The following is a 17,026-nucleotide window of genomic DNA, read 5'->3' as shown; positions in this document are numbered from 1 at the left end:
AGAGCTGGGAATAGATCAGCACTGTGTTTCTTATGTTTTGGATTGATCCATCCTTCTTTGCAAGCAGGAATTTTCAGGGCAGTACACAATCTCATCCACACGGTGGCAGCACACGCCCACAATGCTTGCAGTGTTATGCCATGTCTCAATAGTGTCAGTGCTAGCCCTTAAGTTCCAGGCTTTATTCCATGAGGGTTGAGCTTATGATACATATGTAAAATGCAATAGTGATGTAAACTGAAAATTAGGTACTGCTCATGAACTAATTGACAGGTGAAATTTCAAAGAAAAAAAAAAATAGATGTAAACTGACCCAAACTGAAACTTAATGGTAGCCTTAATGAAAAAGTGTCAGGTTACACATGTCTGTCAAGCTGTGCTGATGATGAGAGAGATGGCATCCATTTCCACGTGTCTTGTTCTTCATACACAAAAAACCACCAAAACTGCTTTCACTCTTGGTGTATTTAAACTGTGATTCTACTCACAGTGATTTTTCTCCCTCTGATGTTAGCATCCCTTTATGTCCTATATGTCATGAGGTGACAAGATGTGAAATCCACCAACATATATCTCAGTCCTCTTTTTGACAAGAGAATAAAAATCTCTTGGAGACAGCCAAGCTATGAATAATATAATCATGATCTTGGTCATAGCACTGTGATTTTAATGTGACTTACAAGCTTAAACTTAGCTAGTCAAAGTATCATTGCTGTTTGCCTTTTGTTCAGTAATTTATTCTTGCCATGAATTTTCAAATCTTAGGAAAAGCTACATTAGCTAGAAATGTGTTCCATACACTGAAAGAAACATTTTACCAAATGCAAATAGCTAAGTAACATGCTAGGAGTGTTATAAGGTCAAATGTCATTGTTACTCTTGTCATATACTTTTGCGGTATTTTTTAATATAAACTTTATTTGACTAAGGATATTTTTATAGTTAAAGGGCCACTTTGTTTTCATTTTACTATGTTTTCTTATTAAGAAGGAAACCCAGCTTTCTCCCCCAGTCTCTTTCTTCCCTGCCCAGCTGTTTGCCCCTTAAACCATCATTTTCGGTTGAGAAGGTCATAGACGACCCTGTATTGTGGGTTTCCCACCAAGTCTTCCTTGCTCACACTTCCCTTCTCCTTAGGATTTGAAGTGTACAATAATGATGTAATTGTTCTCATGCTATTTCAGGCTTCCGGGGCCCTCTAGGGTACCAGCTGGGAGCAGCAGCAACAAGGCTCAAGGTGCCTCCAATCTGAATAGGAGAAGTCAGAGCTTTAACAGCATTGACAAAAACAAGCCTCCCAGTTATGCAAATGGAAATGAAAAAGGTAAGTGTGCACATCTGTCCCATCACTCTGCCCCGAGTCTGACGTATGTCTCGTGGATTGGCTCACGAATGTTGAGAATTGAACAGTGGAGCATCTTGGGGACTGGAAGGTATAATCAGAGGAGTTTCCTCACCACACTATCATGAATCATTCCTCCCTTCTGGACCTGTCTTTTCTGCAGAACATTTCAAGGAAATGAGTTCATGTATTTTAAAGTAGAGTGTTAATTATAGAGCCAAGCATCAAGTCTGTTTCACAAAGAGGTACCCCAGATGTATATAAATAGAGTCTTCTTGTGCCTTTCGTGTTTCATGAAAATGTACCCTGAAATCAAAAAGCTGTCTTAAATTGATTTGAGTTCTTATGTCAGCTCACCTAAGTGACAAAAATGCAGGGAGCATTTAAGGTAGATGCATCAAAAGTTGAGATACAGCAAACGGGCTGTGGTAGTGTCTACCTGTCATCCCTGGACTTGGGAGGTTAAGGTAGGAGGGTTGTTGCAAGTTTGAGGCCAAAGGGAGCTACATAGTAAGTTCCCAAATAGGCAAGATGGCAGCATATTGGTGCATTTGAAAACAGTAAGAACCACCAATGTGGGTATGCATTTATGGTAATAGGTGTTTGTCTTTGAATGACTGATTTATTTTTATTTTATGTGCATTGGTGTTTTGCCTACATGTATATCTATGTGAAGATGTCAAATCCCGTGAAACTGGAGTTACAGACATGTGGGTAGAGCTGTCATGTGGGTGCTGGGGATCGAATCTGGGTCCTCTGGAAGAACAGCCAGTGTTCTTAACCACTGAACCATCTCTCCAGCCCCAGTAGTTAAGGTGCAGGCTCAGAACCTGGAAGGAATGTGAACCTTATGCCCAAATCCTAGGGAAATAAAAATGCTGTGCTTTGTGAATTCTGTGGCTGTTGGAGCATTGCTTCCCAATCAGTAAGATGTCCTGTTTTTCTTCGTAGTAACCCACCCAGTGTAGTGTAGTATATGAAATTAGGAAGTGATTTGTATGTTTAGTCAGGAGAACTGTTGGAAAGCTTAATATAAACAGTTGAACCAAGCATGAGCTCTTTTGCAGAGGTTAGATGATTATCATTTGTGTGGAACTAGACATTATTCTCTTCCTCAGACATAAGTTGACAGGTACAGTTTTGAAGGAGACACTGTTTTGTGAGACTCTTTCCTTTTGACTATGGTGAATTTTAGAAGATTCTAACCCCTGGATAGCAAATGTCTTAATGACTGCAATATGGTGTGTCTTTTGAAGTCTGAAGCTTTAAAATTGAGAACAAAGTCTCCTTTTGTAGACAAATGATTGAGCATTCACTGAATCCTAAATGACCAGGCAATTTCAAAATTTTAATGAAAAAGTTATTGCTGGTGTAATTGTGAGCACCATTAGCTTTCATAGTATTCTGAAATCTGCCTTCGTTTTACCTTCCTTATTGGCTTTCTTAATCCATATGCTTCCAATGAACATTTTAAAACAAGGAAAGAACATTGTCTTTAGTAATCAACCCAAAGGAGATTCAATTATTTTTATAATGTTTAATACCACACATATACTTACTTTCCAAACCCAAGTTTAATTACTCTTCCTTAGCTGGGGCTTGATGATTTTGAACATTCTGCTTTTTATTTTCATTTAAATAAAAGAATTCCCTTAAAACTTTTACTTTTCTTGGTAAGACGGGAAATGGAAATGACCATTTCTAGTTGGAAATAAACATTTTCCAGCCAGGCTGTGGTGGCACTCGCCTTTAATCCCAGAAGTTGAGAGACAGAGGCGAAGTTCCAAGACAGCCAGGACTGTTAACACAGAAAAGTCCTTTCTTGAAAAACAAAAACAAACAAACAAAATAATTACCCACATTTTGTGATCTTAGAAAGTGTTGTATAGATTCAAGCTAATTCTACAAGTTATGCCATACAGTTTGTAGAGGAGACTAGCAAGAAGCTGGAAAACAGAGGTAAATTACATGAACTACCACTGTTTACTTAAAATACTCATGCTGCCATATACATATATGTATATATGTGTATATACGTATACATGGTACCATATATATATATATATATATATATATATATATATATATATATTATACTAGTCTCTACACACTCACATGCAAAACTGATACTAGAGGAGGTTGAGAAGTGATCTAAATTTTTGATAAAGTGATAAAGTGATATCAGGAAGCATCTGTCTTTATTTCTAATATCTCAGAGTAAAACTCCAAAGAGGAATAACCACTCATGTTCTTCCATGTATGTCTAGAAATTTAACATTCGTACATAGCAATATTTCTAATCACCACAAGATGGAGACAGACGCAATGCAACACATGGCCTTGGTCACTTAATAGAGAAAACAGTGAGAGAATGTAGTGAATTGACTTTTAGTTTTAAATAAAGCTAACTGAAATCATCAAGATATTTTGAAGCATGGGTCGCTTATCCTCTTTGGGCGAGGAAGTTGTAGGGGAGGGATGTAATTCATAACCCAGATCATGAGGAAATATGGAAGCTACAATTTGCAGATTGGTTTTTATAGATTTATAGACATTTGTTAGTCATAAAATGTGGGCATTAAGTGTCAATAAATTGACAGTAAATTTAGATAGACTCACATGATACATAATAGTCATCTGGTGTCTTGTTTTACGTGTACAATGCATTTTCTGTTATTTGTCTCATTGGATGCAATGCCAATTCATAATTGTGCTAAAGTGTATGTGTATTTCTATTACCTTATCTTGAAGTAGAAGAACAAACAAATTATAACCTCTGTATCCGAGTAAGTGCTGCAAACTTTCCACTGAGATGTTCAGTTTGAATGCTTTGATATAAGGATTTTGTAGTATTTACATGGCTTAGTTATCTTTCTGTTACTGTGGATGCCATGACAGAGGCAACTTATAGAAGAGAGAGTTTACTGGGATCTTAAAATCAGAGAAGGCAAAATTTATTTAATAATTTTACATACCAACCAAAGTGTCCCCTCCCTCCTTTCTTCCTGTTCCCATATTTCCTTTCTAACCCCCCCCCCACACACACACCATCCACTCCTCAGAAAGAATAAGGCTTCCCATGGGTAATTCTTACAAAGGGAAACATTTAATTGTGAGGTTCAGTCCATTGTCATCATGGTGGGACATGTAGCATGCAGATAGACATGGTGATGCAGAAGGGAGCTGACCTTTGTTCATCTTGCAAAGCAATAAGAAGTCTGAGTCACTGGGCATGGCTTGGGCTTATATGAGACCCCACAGTCCGCCTGCCTCCACAGTGACACACTGCCTCCAGTAAGGCCACACCTAATACAACAAGGGCACACCTCTGACTAGTGCCATTTCCTATGAGCTTCTGGGCACCAACTATATTCATACTACCACATTCCACTCCTCGTGCCCCGTTAAGCTTGTTACAATATCATAATACAAAATGCATTTAGGCCAGCTTCGAAGTCCTCAGAGTTTATCACAGTTTCCACAGTGCTTTAAAGTCCAAATTTCAAAGTCTCTTCTGAGATTCATGCAGTCTCTTAACTGTAATGTCCTATAAAATCCAAATCAAAAAGCAGGTCACATACTTCCATCATATACTGGATATATAGATAGATAGAGAGCGGGGGGGGGGGGAAGAGAGGGAGGGAAGGAGGCAGAGAGAGAGAGGGGGGGAAAGAGATTTGGTCCAATATACAAATATATATTGGACCAAAGCAGAATCAAAAACCAGCTGTGCAAACTCCCAACTCTGCATCTCCATGTCTGATGTCTTCAGGTTTCCAACTCCTTCCAGCTTTGTTGACTGCACACACTTCTTTCTCTTGGGCTCATTCCAGTCCCTGTTAGCTGCTCTCCCCAGCAGGTATCCCATGACTGGCATCTCTTCATCGTGGGGTCTCCAAGGCAACCCTGGCTTCAGTTTCACAACTTCACACACAGTGACCTCTTTGGGACTCCATTGGGTCACCCCTGAGACATGCCTGGCCTCAGCAGCTTTCTTTAGTCACAGAGGAATATTACATAACCCTTTTCTCCTGTCCTGGACCCTAAAGCCAGAACCACGTGGTGTGGCTGAAGCTGCCAAGTTCTGCTGCTTGCTGGGCCAGGAGCACATCCCCCTCAATTAATTACATATTCATCGGCTTTCTGTTTTCAGTGGTTTCCTTCACTGCCTATGTTTGGCTGTCCTGAAACTGGATCTGTAGACCAGGCTGGCCTTGCGCTTAGAGATCTTTCAATTACATCTTCACCAACACTCTGGTTTTGATGTTTACCTTCATTGTCTACGTTTGGCTGTTCTGGAACTTGCTCTGTAGACCAGGCTGGTCTCAAACTCAGATCCCCAACCTCTACCTCGGGAGTGCTGAGATTAAAAGCATGCACCACACCACCCATCTCTGAGCTTTTCTTTAATTGTTTCTCACAGGTTGGAAAGTTAGCTGGGTGGGATCTCCCCTCGAGGTCCCCACCTCCCTTTATTCCATTTCTTAAATCTATTTATCCCCTTCAACATGGGATTTAGCTCCATTCCACTTCCTGCTGCTCGTTTTCTCCTCAGATTTTATATTTTGCACTTTCCCTTGCTCAGCTTACTCCTTCTCATTAGAAATCTACATGGCAGAATCTATACACTAATATCCACATGGCAGAATCTATACGAGGCTGTTTTGAGATTCCCTCTGCCAGTAGAATTAATCCAACACTCTTCGCTTTAGCCTCAGGCAGCCACATTCTTCACCAAAATATCGCAAGGAAGACCTCTCGGCAACATAATCAAATTCTTCTCCTCTGAACCTCTTGAGCCAGGGCTGCACAGTTGCAATAGCTCTGAGCACACCTGTCTTCCATGTTCCTACCGGCCCATTAAGCAGCAGTCAAATCATTCCACTGCTTTCCTTACCCAAACACCCGAAGTCCATATTATTCCAAACACAGCCATGGTCCAGCCTATCACAGAAATACCTCAGTCAGTCCCTGGTACCAACTTCTGTCTCAATTAGGGTTTCTCCTGCTGTGAAGGTACACCATATCCATGACAACACTTACAAATGAAACCATTTAATTGGGTGGCTTATAATTTGTAGGTTTAGTCCATTATCATCACAGTGGGACATGGTAGCATGCAGACAGAAATGGTGCCAGAGAAGTAGCTAAGAGTTCTACATCCTGCTCAGGCAACAGGAAGTGATCAGAGTCACTAGGCATGGCTTGAGAACATTTGAGAGCTCAAAGTCCACCTCCACATTGACATACTTCCTCCAATTGGGCAATACCTACTCCAACAAGGCCACACTTCCTAATAATGACACTCCCTATGAACTTACAGAAGTTAATTAAAAATTACCACTCCCTTCGTTTTCTTTTCAGAAAAGAGCAAGCCTTCTAGAGACATCGGCCAAACAGGACATTAAAAAAGAAACATAAAAAGAATATTTCATCAGCTAATAATTTGTTTGTTACAAGATAGTTTCTGATCTTGGGTAGGACCAAGAATGATGGCAATTATAAAACAATTTTCAAACGTTATAATTTTATAATGAGAGAGTTCTGGGTATATTATTTGTTATAAATACAATGGTTATTTCTTCTTAGTTATTCAAAATTGGAACATTTAATTTCAATACTTTAAAATGTCCCATTTAGTACTGAAATTGAGTTTACTAATTTAAAGGCATCATTAAACAGGGTGAACCAAATGTTGGGAATGATTGCTCATAGGTAGCTTGAGAAATTGGATCCATTATACCATTCTGTGCGTGTTTAAAAAGATCCATTTTTTTAGGACCAAGATTATAGCTCAGTAATAGAGCCTGGCATGGATGAAACCTATGGTTACCTCCCAATTCTTCAAAATTACAATATCTCAAAATAAAAAAGAAAGATATTTTGTTTGGAGATTCAGCCAAATTAAAAATTCAGAAATCTCTATAATTCATAAATTGCAACAGAGATTTATTTATGAGAACAATTTAATCTCCATGTTGAAGAAAAAAATCTATTCAAATCACAGTAGTGGTAGTTGGTATAATTAAGGGTAGAAGGGCACAGGGTGAATTCTGAATGCAGAGACATCAAACAGAATCAGTAGAAGAAACATGATCCACACTTCAATACCTAATACCATTTTAATACTATGGCATTTCCCCAAACACATGTGCTCGTTTCACCAGATGAATTGAAATATGAGTGTAGAGTGTACATTGTCTTCAGTTATTCCTTGTAGAGATGGCTATGACAGAAATGTGGTGCCACCTCCCTGTTCTGTTGAAATGGAATGTAGGGACCAGTTTCTCAGAACCAATGGTGAGATGAAGAAGCCTCCTTGGTCACAATTTTCAGAATCACCTTCGCGTTCTCCCCCTGTTCACCTGCCACTCAAAAGCTGACAATAAAGGGTGCAGGGCAATATCGGCATTGAGCAGAGCCCCTGTACACTCTGAAAGAGTGCTCCAGGCAGACGCATATTCTGAAGACAGCCACATACCTAATGACTAGCAATTGCCTCTTGTGAAAGCCATTCTGTGACTCATTGGGGCACACACTTTTACCTGTCTTGAGAAACATTAATAAATTTGGTATGTTTTACAAAACCCGTGCAATGCGTACAAAAGAGAATTCTAAATATCTCAGTTGTTGGAAATGCAATTTTCCTTGCTTCATCTGTTGTGACTCTGTTGTGAGCTACATTTCAGAGCAGTGAGCTAATGAACCTGGGTGGCCTGACACAGGTCCTTAGAGAAGTGTTTTTCCACGTTGCTAAGGAATAGTAGTACCTAGGGGAATGCTACTACCATCTCGCTGTCTCTCTCAAATGGTTCTTGCACTGAATATGTACCTTTCTTGAAGAGGACAGCATGAAGCGTCTTCTAGTATGGAACCTTTTTAGTTTTATTTATGCCCAACCTGGAATTAGCAGGGTTGCCTTTCCCAGGCTTAATACAGGGAGAGGAGCTTAGTACTATCTAAATTTGCTATGACAGGCTTTGTCGATACCCATTGGAGGCCTGTCCCTTTCTGACCAGAAAGAGAGGAGGAGTGGATGAGGGTAAATAAGGGAAGGAATGGGAGGAGAGGAGGGAGGGGAAACTGTGGTTAGAATGTAAAGTAAATGAGTAAACTTTGAAAAAAGTTCTCTTCTTTCTAAGACACTTGGCATTGAAAAATGGATGTACAAATTCAGGATGTTTTCTGTGTGGCTTATGAAACTGTTAGCACTATCAGCTGTTGAGCATAAGTTCTAAAGCTCTGATGTTCAGCATCGGTCCTGTTCCTGATTTCCCCTTCTCTGTTGCAGCCACCAAAGTTATGTCAGTGTATTAAGTTTGGGAGTAGATTGGAATTGATCCTGAATTGTTGGCACTGTCACTTGCAAAGTAAGGAAGCCAAACACTGAGTGTGGGTTTTAGACACTCTGCAAGCCTGATATATTTTCACATTAAGTGTGAGGAATATGTGTGAACAGTCTACCAAAGAAAGTAGAGTAATATCCTGAGCAGAGTCAAACGTAATTCCAACAGACACCCATTTAGCTTCTCTGTGGTGAGAAATACCATCAGAATCTAAATCGTCCAAGTACTGGAGTCAAATGAATCTAGTCCAGTGTTTGGAGCTTTTGTGAGTCTTGCTATGTGTGTTCTTGGGAACATGCTACTTTCTGTTACGAAGCTCTCATTTTCCTTTTCTTGGCAAAGGAAGGCTTGTGTGTATGGGTGATTATTATAGATTTGAATATGATACCATCTATGAAAATCTTGAAACATGCTTAAAATAATTCATTGACCTATATAGCAGTTATGGTCAGATTGGTATCTAGATAGAAGAAGAGAAAGAGTGAAAGGAAAATGTCATTTGGAGACTAGAGCTAACAGGTTATCACCATACACAAAGGAATACCATATGATGCAAGGCAGTCACACTGTTTGAATGTCTTTAAATTTGCACATGAAGTGTTTGGTTTTTATTTCCTATAAAGAGATTTATTTGTAGTGAGAAGCTGACTTGTCTGACCTTCAGAATCATGTTACTGGGTGCAGGATGCTAAGTATTGAAGGTATGATTGGCAGACCCTAAGGTTCCCACTTTACCCACTCTGTGGAAGCTATAAATGCTCCACTCCAGCTGCTGTTGATAAACACTCCATCATGAGTCCAGGAACATTTCTTCATCTGGGACATCTTTCTGACACTGAGTGATCTGTGGTTTGTCCTTTGAAAGAAACTTGAGGCTCCTCAATGCTGCTTTAAAAAGACACTCGGGGGGGCAGAGTTAGAGGTGGGCATGGAAAAGCGTCTTAGATGTGTGTACTCAACCGAAGCCAGTTTTACAGCTGTTGCCATGACCGTTACTGTGTGGAATATGAATGCCATAATGTAGAGTTGCACCTGTCTCATTCTGGGTGTAACAGTGTTGAAATTTCCCTTCTGTCCTTGAACCTCTACGGTGTGTATAGTTAATGCCCTCAGCTTGCTTTCTGTTTCTAAAAAAAAAAAATTAGCATCATTTCTTTTCTTGTCTACCAGTCATTTCCAAAGCTTCCTGACTCATTCTTGTCCATAGCTTCTTACCCTCAACATAGTGCGCAGGTCCTCACAGCCAGGACATTCTTGACTTGCTAACAAAGTGGCAAATATACAGTAGAGTCATACTAATTTCTTGCCTATAATGAAAAGAGATTTTTGAAAAACTTGATGTGCTTGGTTTGTTCTCAGTGACTCCTTGCCACAAATTGCTCAATACCCAGATGAGCTCAGACCTGAACAAGGTACTCAAACTTCAAAGGACCAAAAATAGGAGTACTGCATAATTATAGAACATTAATTAACTTATACAACATGGATGGTATCATAATAAGACACAAGGCCAATGAGTGAATTCAAACCTTTCTACTCCAAATATGGTCTGTGTCCTGTAGCAATTACAGTATCTGGAAGCTTGTTACACTTGGAGACTATTAGAATTGAAGTAATTGGAAGAAGTGTTGAATCATAGCACACATGCAATACAATCCCCAGGTAGCACAAACACCAGGCACTCGGAGAAAGACAATTACAGAGTCACACGGTGCAGGAGCCCTCATTTGTTGCAAACTATCGAGTGAATTACTTAGACTCACTGAATTTACTGCTCTACAAACATAAGCCCTTCACACCTCATAGGGTTGTTGTGAAATATTGAAGTTAAGGAATCTTCAGTAGGCTTACATATGGAATAGTTTTGTTAGCAATAATAACATTATTTTCCTTGTAGAATTTTCCTTGTAGATTTTGGTGCCAATGTGAGAGTGTTTGGGGAAGTCAGGATAGCCCTCTGAACTGTACTCCCAGCGCCCCCCCCCCAAAAGGCTTGAACTTTGTGTAACTGCATTTTTTACAAATGTCCTAATATATGTATGTAAATCTTTATAAATGATGAAATGTATACTTCTTTAAAGAAATTTCATGACTACTCCTCTTACCTTGAGCACTTTACATGCCTCCCTTTATGTCCTCTGTCCTGACTTTATTGGGAAGCCCTGTGTCTCAGGCAACTCTCATAATCTGTACCATTTTTTCTGTCAATTTGATGTTTAACATGTGTCACGGTACGGTGACATTAACTTTTGGCTCTTTCCTTTGCTCTAATAGGATTATACTGTGTAGGAGTGCCTTGAATCCAGCAGCCACTTCAGCAAATACTAACAGATGATATGATTAGACTGGGTCCTGTAGATAGAGGGAATTAAATCACATTGATTAATATTCTCAGAAAAAAAAGCAGAATGGTATGACAGTTATTTCTTAAAAATTAGTAACCATGTAAATGTATGCTGAGAATCAGATCCTGGACGGCCCCTGGGGAAGCTGTAAAGTGCAGATGACAATAGACCCTCACATTTCAGAATCGTCACAAACAAAAGTAGAGTATGAAACTGGAGAGAAATATCAGTACCTATGAACACTCTCAATGTAATTCCAAAGTCCTGAGTTTACATTTCAGAACCCATGTAGGAAGATAACTGCAGCAGCAGCAGCAGCAGCAGCAGCACACATCTGTAATCCTAGAGTTTCTATAACTAGAAGAAAGGAAGAAGGGGAGGCAGAGACAGGAGCATGACCTAAAAGCTCACAGCCTGGCTAGCTTAGGAGAAGCAGAAACATGAAGAAAGATACTGCCTCAGAGCAAAGTAAAAGGCAAGAGAGCAACTCCCATACCTGTGTACGCACACACACACACACACACAGAGAGAGAGAGAGAGAGAGAGAGAGAGAGAGAGAGAGAGAGAGGGAGAGAGAGAGAGAGGGGGGGGGAGACTCATGTGTACAAAGATTAAAATAGAGATGTATCCTTAAATTGTTTGCCCTAACCAATACAGGCTTCACATACACAAGATCCTGTGTTCAGTATTAGTACCACAGACAGGCAAGCACACACACATACATACACACACCACACAAAATATAATTTTAGTGGTTAGCAGTAAGTTTTGTTAACAAATAGAATGAAAAGGCTACATAATTCTTCATATTTAGTCATAAAACAAGTAGCTGATATCCTTATAACTTAACACTTGTGCATTTCATAAGCAATACACAATATTCACATATTAGAATGACCTACAGTGGTGATCTACAGAGTTTCTTAGGGGAGGGATATTGTTTTATTTATCTTCAAATGTGTAAATAGTGAGGACTGATAAATTTCACTTGGTAAGAGTAACTTGAGTTGGTGTTTAATTTTCTTTCTGAAGTCAATACCTTCTGAATAGTATACAAAACACAAAGAAAGTCATATCATAGAAGTAATTAAAGCTACATAATACGTTGCTTTTCAGTTCAGAATAGATATGTTTATATAGTTAAGAAATTAGTGGGGTTGGAGGCATGGCTCTATGGCCAAGAGTGCATAGCACTCTTGGAAAGACATGAGACTGATTATAGAATCTTGGCTGGTTCACAACCACCTGCGACCCCAGATCCAGGGACTCTCATGCCCACTTCTGGCCTCTGCTAATACCTGCGTTCACGTGCACATGTCCACACACAGACATGCAGATACCTATTTTATTTTGTTTTTTAAGGAAGAAATAAAAACCCTAAATGTGTAATGGTGTTTATTATAAAGTGACCAAAACAAATCAATCTTTCCCATTTTTTTTTTCTTAATTGTGTACAGATTCCTCCAAAGGACCTCAACCATCTTCAGGTATTAATGGAAACACACAGCCTCTCAGTACTTCTGGGCAACCCCCAGCCTCTGCCATCCCTTCCCCAAGTGCCAGCAAGCCCTGGCGCAGCAAATCCATGAATGTCAAGCACAGTGCCACCTCCACCATGCTGACGGTGAAGCAGCCAAGTCCAGCCACCTCTCCCACTCCACCTTCAGACAGACTGAAGCCCCCTGTCACAGAAGGGGTCAAAAGTGCTCCCTCGGGACAGAAATCTATGCTTGAAAAATTCAAGCTGGTTAATGCTCGGACTGCGTTGCGTCCCCCTCAGTCTCCCAGTTCAGGACCTGCTGAAGGTGGGAAGGATGACGATGCCTGTTCTGAATCTGGAGAAATAGAAGGTTTTAACAGTGGTCTGAATAGCGGTGGTTCAACAAGCAGCAGTCCCAAAGTGTCACCTAAATTAGCCCCTCCGAAAGCAGGAAGCAAAAATTTCAGCAATAAAAAGTCTTTGTTGCAGCCAAAAGAAAAGGAGGACAAGGGCAGGGACAAAAATAAAACCGGCACCGAAAAGTCGGGGAAGGAAGAGAAGGACCAGGTGACGGAGGCAGCCCCCAAAAAGACCTCTAAAATCGCTAGCTTGATCCCAAAGGGCGGCAAGACTGCGGCCGCCAAGAAAGAAAGCTTAATTCCATCCTCCAGTGGGATTCCAAAGCCGGGCTCAAAGGTACCCACAGCAAAGCAAACTATTTCACCAGGCAGCGCAGCAAGCAAAGAGTCCGAGAAATTCAGGACTACCAAGGGAAGCCCTTCTCAGGCCTTCCCCAAGCCCATCTCCTCGGAGAAAGCTAGCACACATGGGCTCTCTGCTCCTCAGGACGGGAGGGAAGCTGCCCATGCATCTCCCTCTAGTTCCTGCGCTATGCCCGTGGCACAAGGCAGTGGGCAGAGCATTGTCAACGGAGCTGTCCAACTGCCCCAGCAACAGCAGCATAGTCATCCCAACACGGCCACGGTGGCTCCGTTCATTTACAGGTGAGGTGGCCTCTGTAGCCCTGTGTTCACAGATCTATGTGGTTAGATGTGTAACGTTAAGTTAAATGCCGTTTGAGAATATTTCTGTTTGAAGCAACAGGACTAGAATCCTGTACAAAGCCTTAGTCTGGGGAGACCTCATGTGTCAGGTCTTATCTGCTCAAAAAACGAAGGCATTCAAAATGTAACCCACTTCCTGCCCAGGACAAGGTGGAACTGAGGTGCCAGGACATCCCCCGTGTTGAGTTCTTTCTCATACTACCCTGTTAACTCTGGCACCTAGCAGCTGTCATTAGTACAAGCTGCCCTTTAAAATAGTTGCTGAACTGCAGGTGCGGACAGTCAAACTTTGTGTTGTCATGTGTGGGATAAAGTATATCACAGTGGTTAATGAGGCTGGCCTCGAGAGCATACATGTGTGTGCTGGATCCCCAGCCGAGCCTTTTATCAGCTCATGACATTAGATACGTTGGTTAAAAATCCCTATTCTCATTTCCTTCATCTGATATGTAGAGATTAAAATCATAACAGGTAAGTTTTGTAAGTACACCACTTACAAAGTATGTTTGTAGATAAAAGTGTTTCTATAATTAGTATACTACTATTTATTCCTTTATGTTTTGTGCATTCATTCTACACTGTATACATTAAACACACGATTTTATATTATATCTAAAAATATGCAGGCTACTGCACAGTTACCAAAGTAGCCTTTTTTTTTCCCCTCTGTGGGGACTTGGTTCATCAAGTAAAGCTCTGTCAGTCACTGGTATGACTCTAATTTAATTCACTGTCTGCTTAGTAAGGACCTGGCCAAGGGAAGAATTATGTCTTCTTGGTCCCATCCTTTTGGCAGATTGGCAGATTTAAAGTAGGTAAGACATTTTAAGAATAGGGAAGTAAGGCTTGCTATAATTATCATGGAGTCAAGACTGCACTGAAATATTTTATTAGTGTATTGAATCAGGACTTTTGAAAAATAAAGCCAAGAATCATATATGTTAATTTTTTCCTTTGAGAGAAACTAAATACTTTCCCCCTGAGGCTTTTTATAGTGATTAAAGCAAACTTCTAATTGTTGCATCTGATTTATTGGGCTTGCAACATCTCTGGTAAGTATCTCTGGCCAAATTGCACTGACCTCAATGACAGGGCATCTGTGCCTTTGTATCTGGATCAAGAGAGTCTATTGTTTCTGTCTCCAAAGTCCCCAACTAGCTAATCAAAAATTAAGATGCCCAAATCCAAATCCACCTTTCAACGATATAAGAAAAGCGTGAAGCTTTAAATATATCACGTTCAGCACATCTGTGAATTTCAAATATATTTTGCAAAGACATCAATCATCTTGAAATCACATATGAATGCCAATTAAAATGAATATCTATACTTACCTATTCATCCAGCTTATTTCTGCAAGTGACAGCAGGCTTATTTTTGCTTGTTTATTTGTAATGAAGCATTTGGCAAATGAAAATTTAGTGGATTACATTAGAACATATAAGGTTGTTGATCCAGCACACTTAATCTTCACTATAATTCCAGATAACTCTGTACTGCTATTGAATTTACCTATCTGCCACACAGAACTTTTTGATCATAATTCCTTCATTTTTAAAATTACATACATTTCTGTGTAGATGGTCATTTTGCAAATGAAATGATTAAGTATAGGTAATTAATATATACCTCTTTATACATAGTTATCATTTGTGTCTTGAGCATACTTCATACTCCCTCAACAGTATTTTGTGTGCACTCTCTTATCACATGTAACCGTTATTTTCTACTAAATCTTAAGTCCCCTAAACTTATTTCTCCTCTCACAAAGAAATCATGTGTCTCTGAGCAATAATCCCCAAAAGTACCCTCCGCCAAATCATTGGCACTAATGCATAACTACTCTCTAGTTGTGAGATAATTTTTCTTTTTTACAACTCAAATGTAGGAATTGACAGTATTGTTTTGTGCCCAGTTTATTTTATTTACCTTCTTGTCCTCCAGATACATCCCCATTGTCTCAAATGACAAGCTTCCTCCTTCTTTATGCTTGAATTCTGTTGCATTTGTGTACTAACTATATCGAAGCAAAACATTTTACAATTGCAGTTTGCCTTCTTGCAGCTTAGCAAGTAGCACTTGTGGGCCTGCCATGTCACACAAACAGATGCTCCATACACCTTGAAACTTTCATTTCTCCCTTTAAAGTGGGTGTTACAGATGTGGGGTAACATAGTTCACTGGGTAGGAAGGAGTACAGAGGGTAGGCAGTCTTGCATTACTGTTTAGAAATGTGGTCTAGAGTTCTTGAGACCACGGCTGTCTCTCAGCCAGAGTCATTGCTTACCAACGACGATTGGTCATGTGACTTCTAGTAACCTACTTAAAGATTTTGAACATCAATCTTCTTGTCTATAAAATGGCAACGAAAAAGGGCATTGGTGGCGCACACCTTTAATCCCAGCACTCGGGAGGCAGAGGCAGGCAGATCTCTGTGAGCTTGAGGCCAGCCAGCCTGGTCTACAGAGTGAGCTGCAGGACATGTCCCAAAGCAATACAGAGAAACCCTGTCTCAAAAAACCGAAAGGGGGGGGGGGAAAGGAAGTGAAGTAGTTGAACCTACTTCACATGTCTCTTCAAAATTGGGCTGGTATTTATAGTATGACAATAACATCTGCCATATCTTATTTACACAGTTTTCTCCATATCATCCAGTGGTTCATAATGAGTAGTTGATTTAAAAATATTTAAGGAAGCAATTAATGGCAATAGTAATGCCTAGGGAATTGTCAATAATATAAGTAAATAAACCTAACAAAATACATTCTGTAGTACTTTATATATGATACAACTATGAAATATTATCACAGAATTTTATCAATGATGACATTATGTCCTCTAAAGGCAGAGTTTTCAACATGCATGATTTCCCACCATGAGTGGCTTTGGAGTCCATCCTGGAACTAGCTCTTGTAGACGAGGATGGTCTTGAACTCACAGAGATCCACTTGCCTCTGCCTCCTGAGTTCCGGGATTAAAGGGGTGTGCCATCACCACCCGGTGCTTTATATTTTTGATTCATGGCATTTTGAGTGTGGAACCACATGCCTTTCCTCACTCTAACTTTTCCTACTCATGTAAGAACTCTTTATGAAAGCTCCCTGATAAATCTTATAGAAGTTGTTAATTATTTGAGATGGTAATACTTGTGATTTATGACTTTATAATGGCAGTATCATCTTTTAAATATCATCTGTTCATGGTGACTTACTGAAACCCTCCATGTTGTAAGATTGATATTCATTTCCTGACTTACACTTCATCCCAAATCCACAAGGATGTGATGTGATAGTATTCCTATTTGTCAGAAATGGAGAAGCAGCAGAATAGATTCAGAATAGTAATGATCTCAGATAATTACAGAGACTGCAAGAATTTGCCTGTGAAACAAATTCTGACTGACTGCACACATTTTGTCTTCAGTGAGCCTGAACAGAAGGACATGCTGT

General features: G+C 40.0%; 1 protein-coding gene across 1 annotated transcript in view; it reads left to right on the top strand.

Annotated features, from left to right (window-relative positions):
- The window catches only part of Nav3 (neuron navigator 3), a 281,130-nt gene that overhangs the window by 118,127 nt on the left and 145,977 nt on the right, over positions 1-17,026 (top strand). Inside the window, exons 7-8 of the mRNA XM_051206388.1 lie at positions 1,185-1,324; positions 12,491-13,517. Coding sequence (XP_051062345.1) covers positions 1,185-1,324; positions 12,491-13,517 — 1,167 coding nt within the window. The remainder of the gene's footprint in view (positions 1-1,184; positions 1,325-12,490; positions 13,518-17,026) is intronic.

Source organism: Phodopus roborovskii, unplaced genomic scaffold (assembly GCF_943737965.1).
Source record: "Phodopus roborovskii unplaced genomic scaffold, PHOROB, whole genome shotgun sequence".
Taxonomy (NCBI): Eukaryota; Metazoa; Chordata; class Mammalia; order Rodentia; family Cricetidae; genus Phodopus; species Phodopus roborovskii.
The sequence above is the reverse complement of the archived record's forward strand: the minus strand, read 5'-3'. Positions and strand labels throughout refer to the sequence as shown.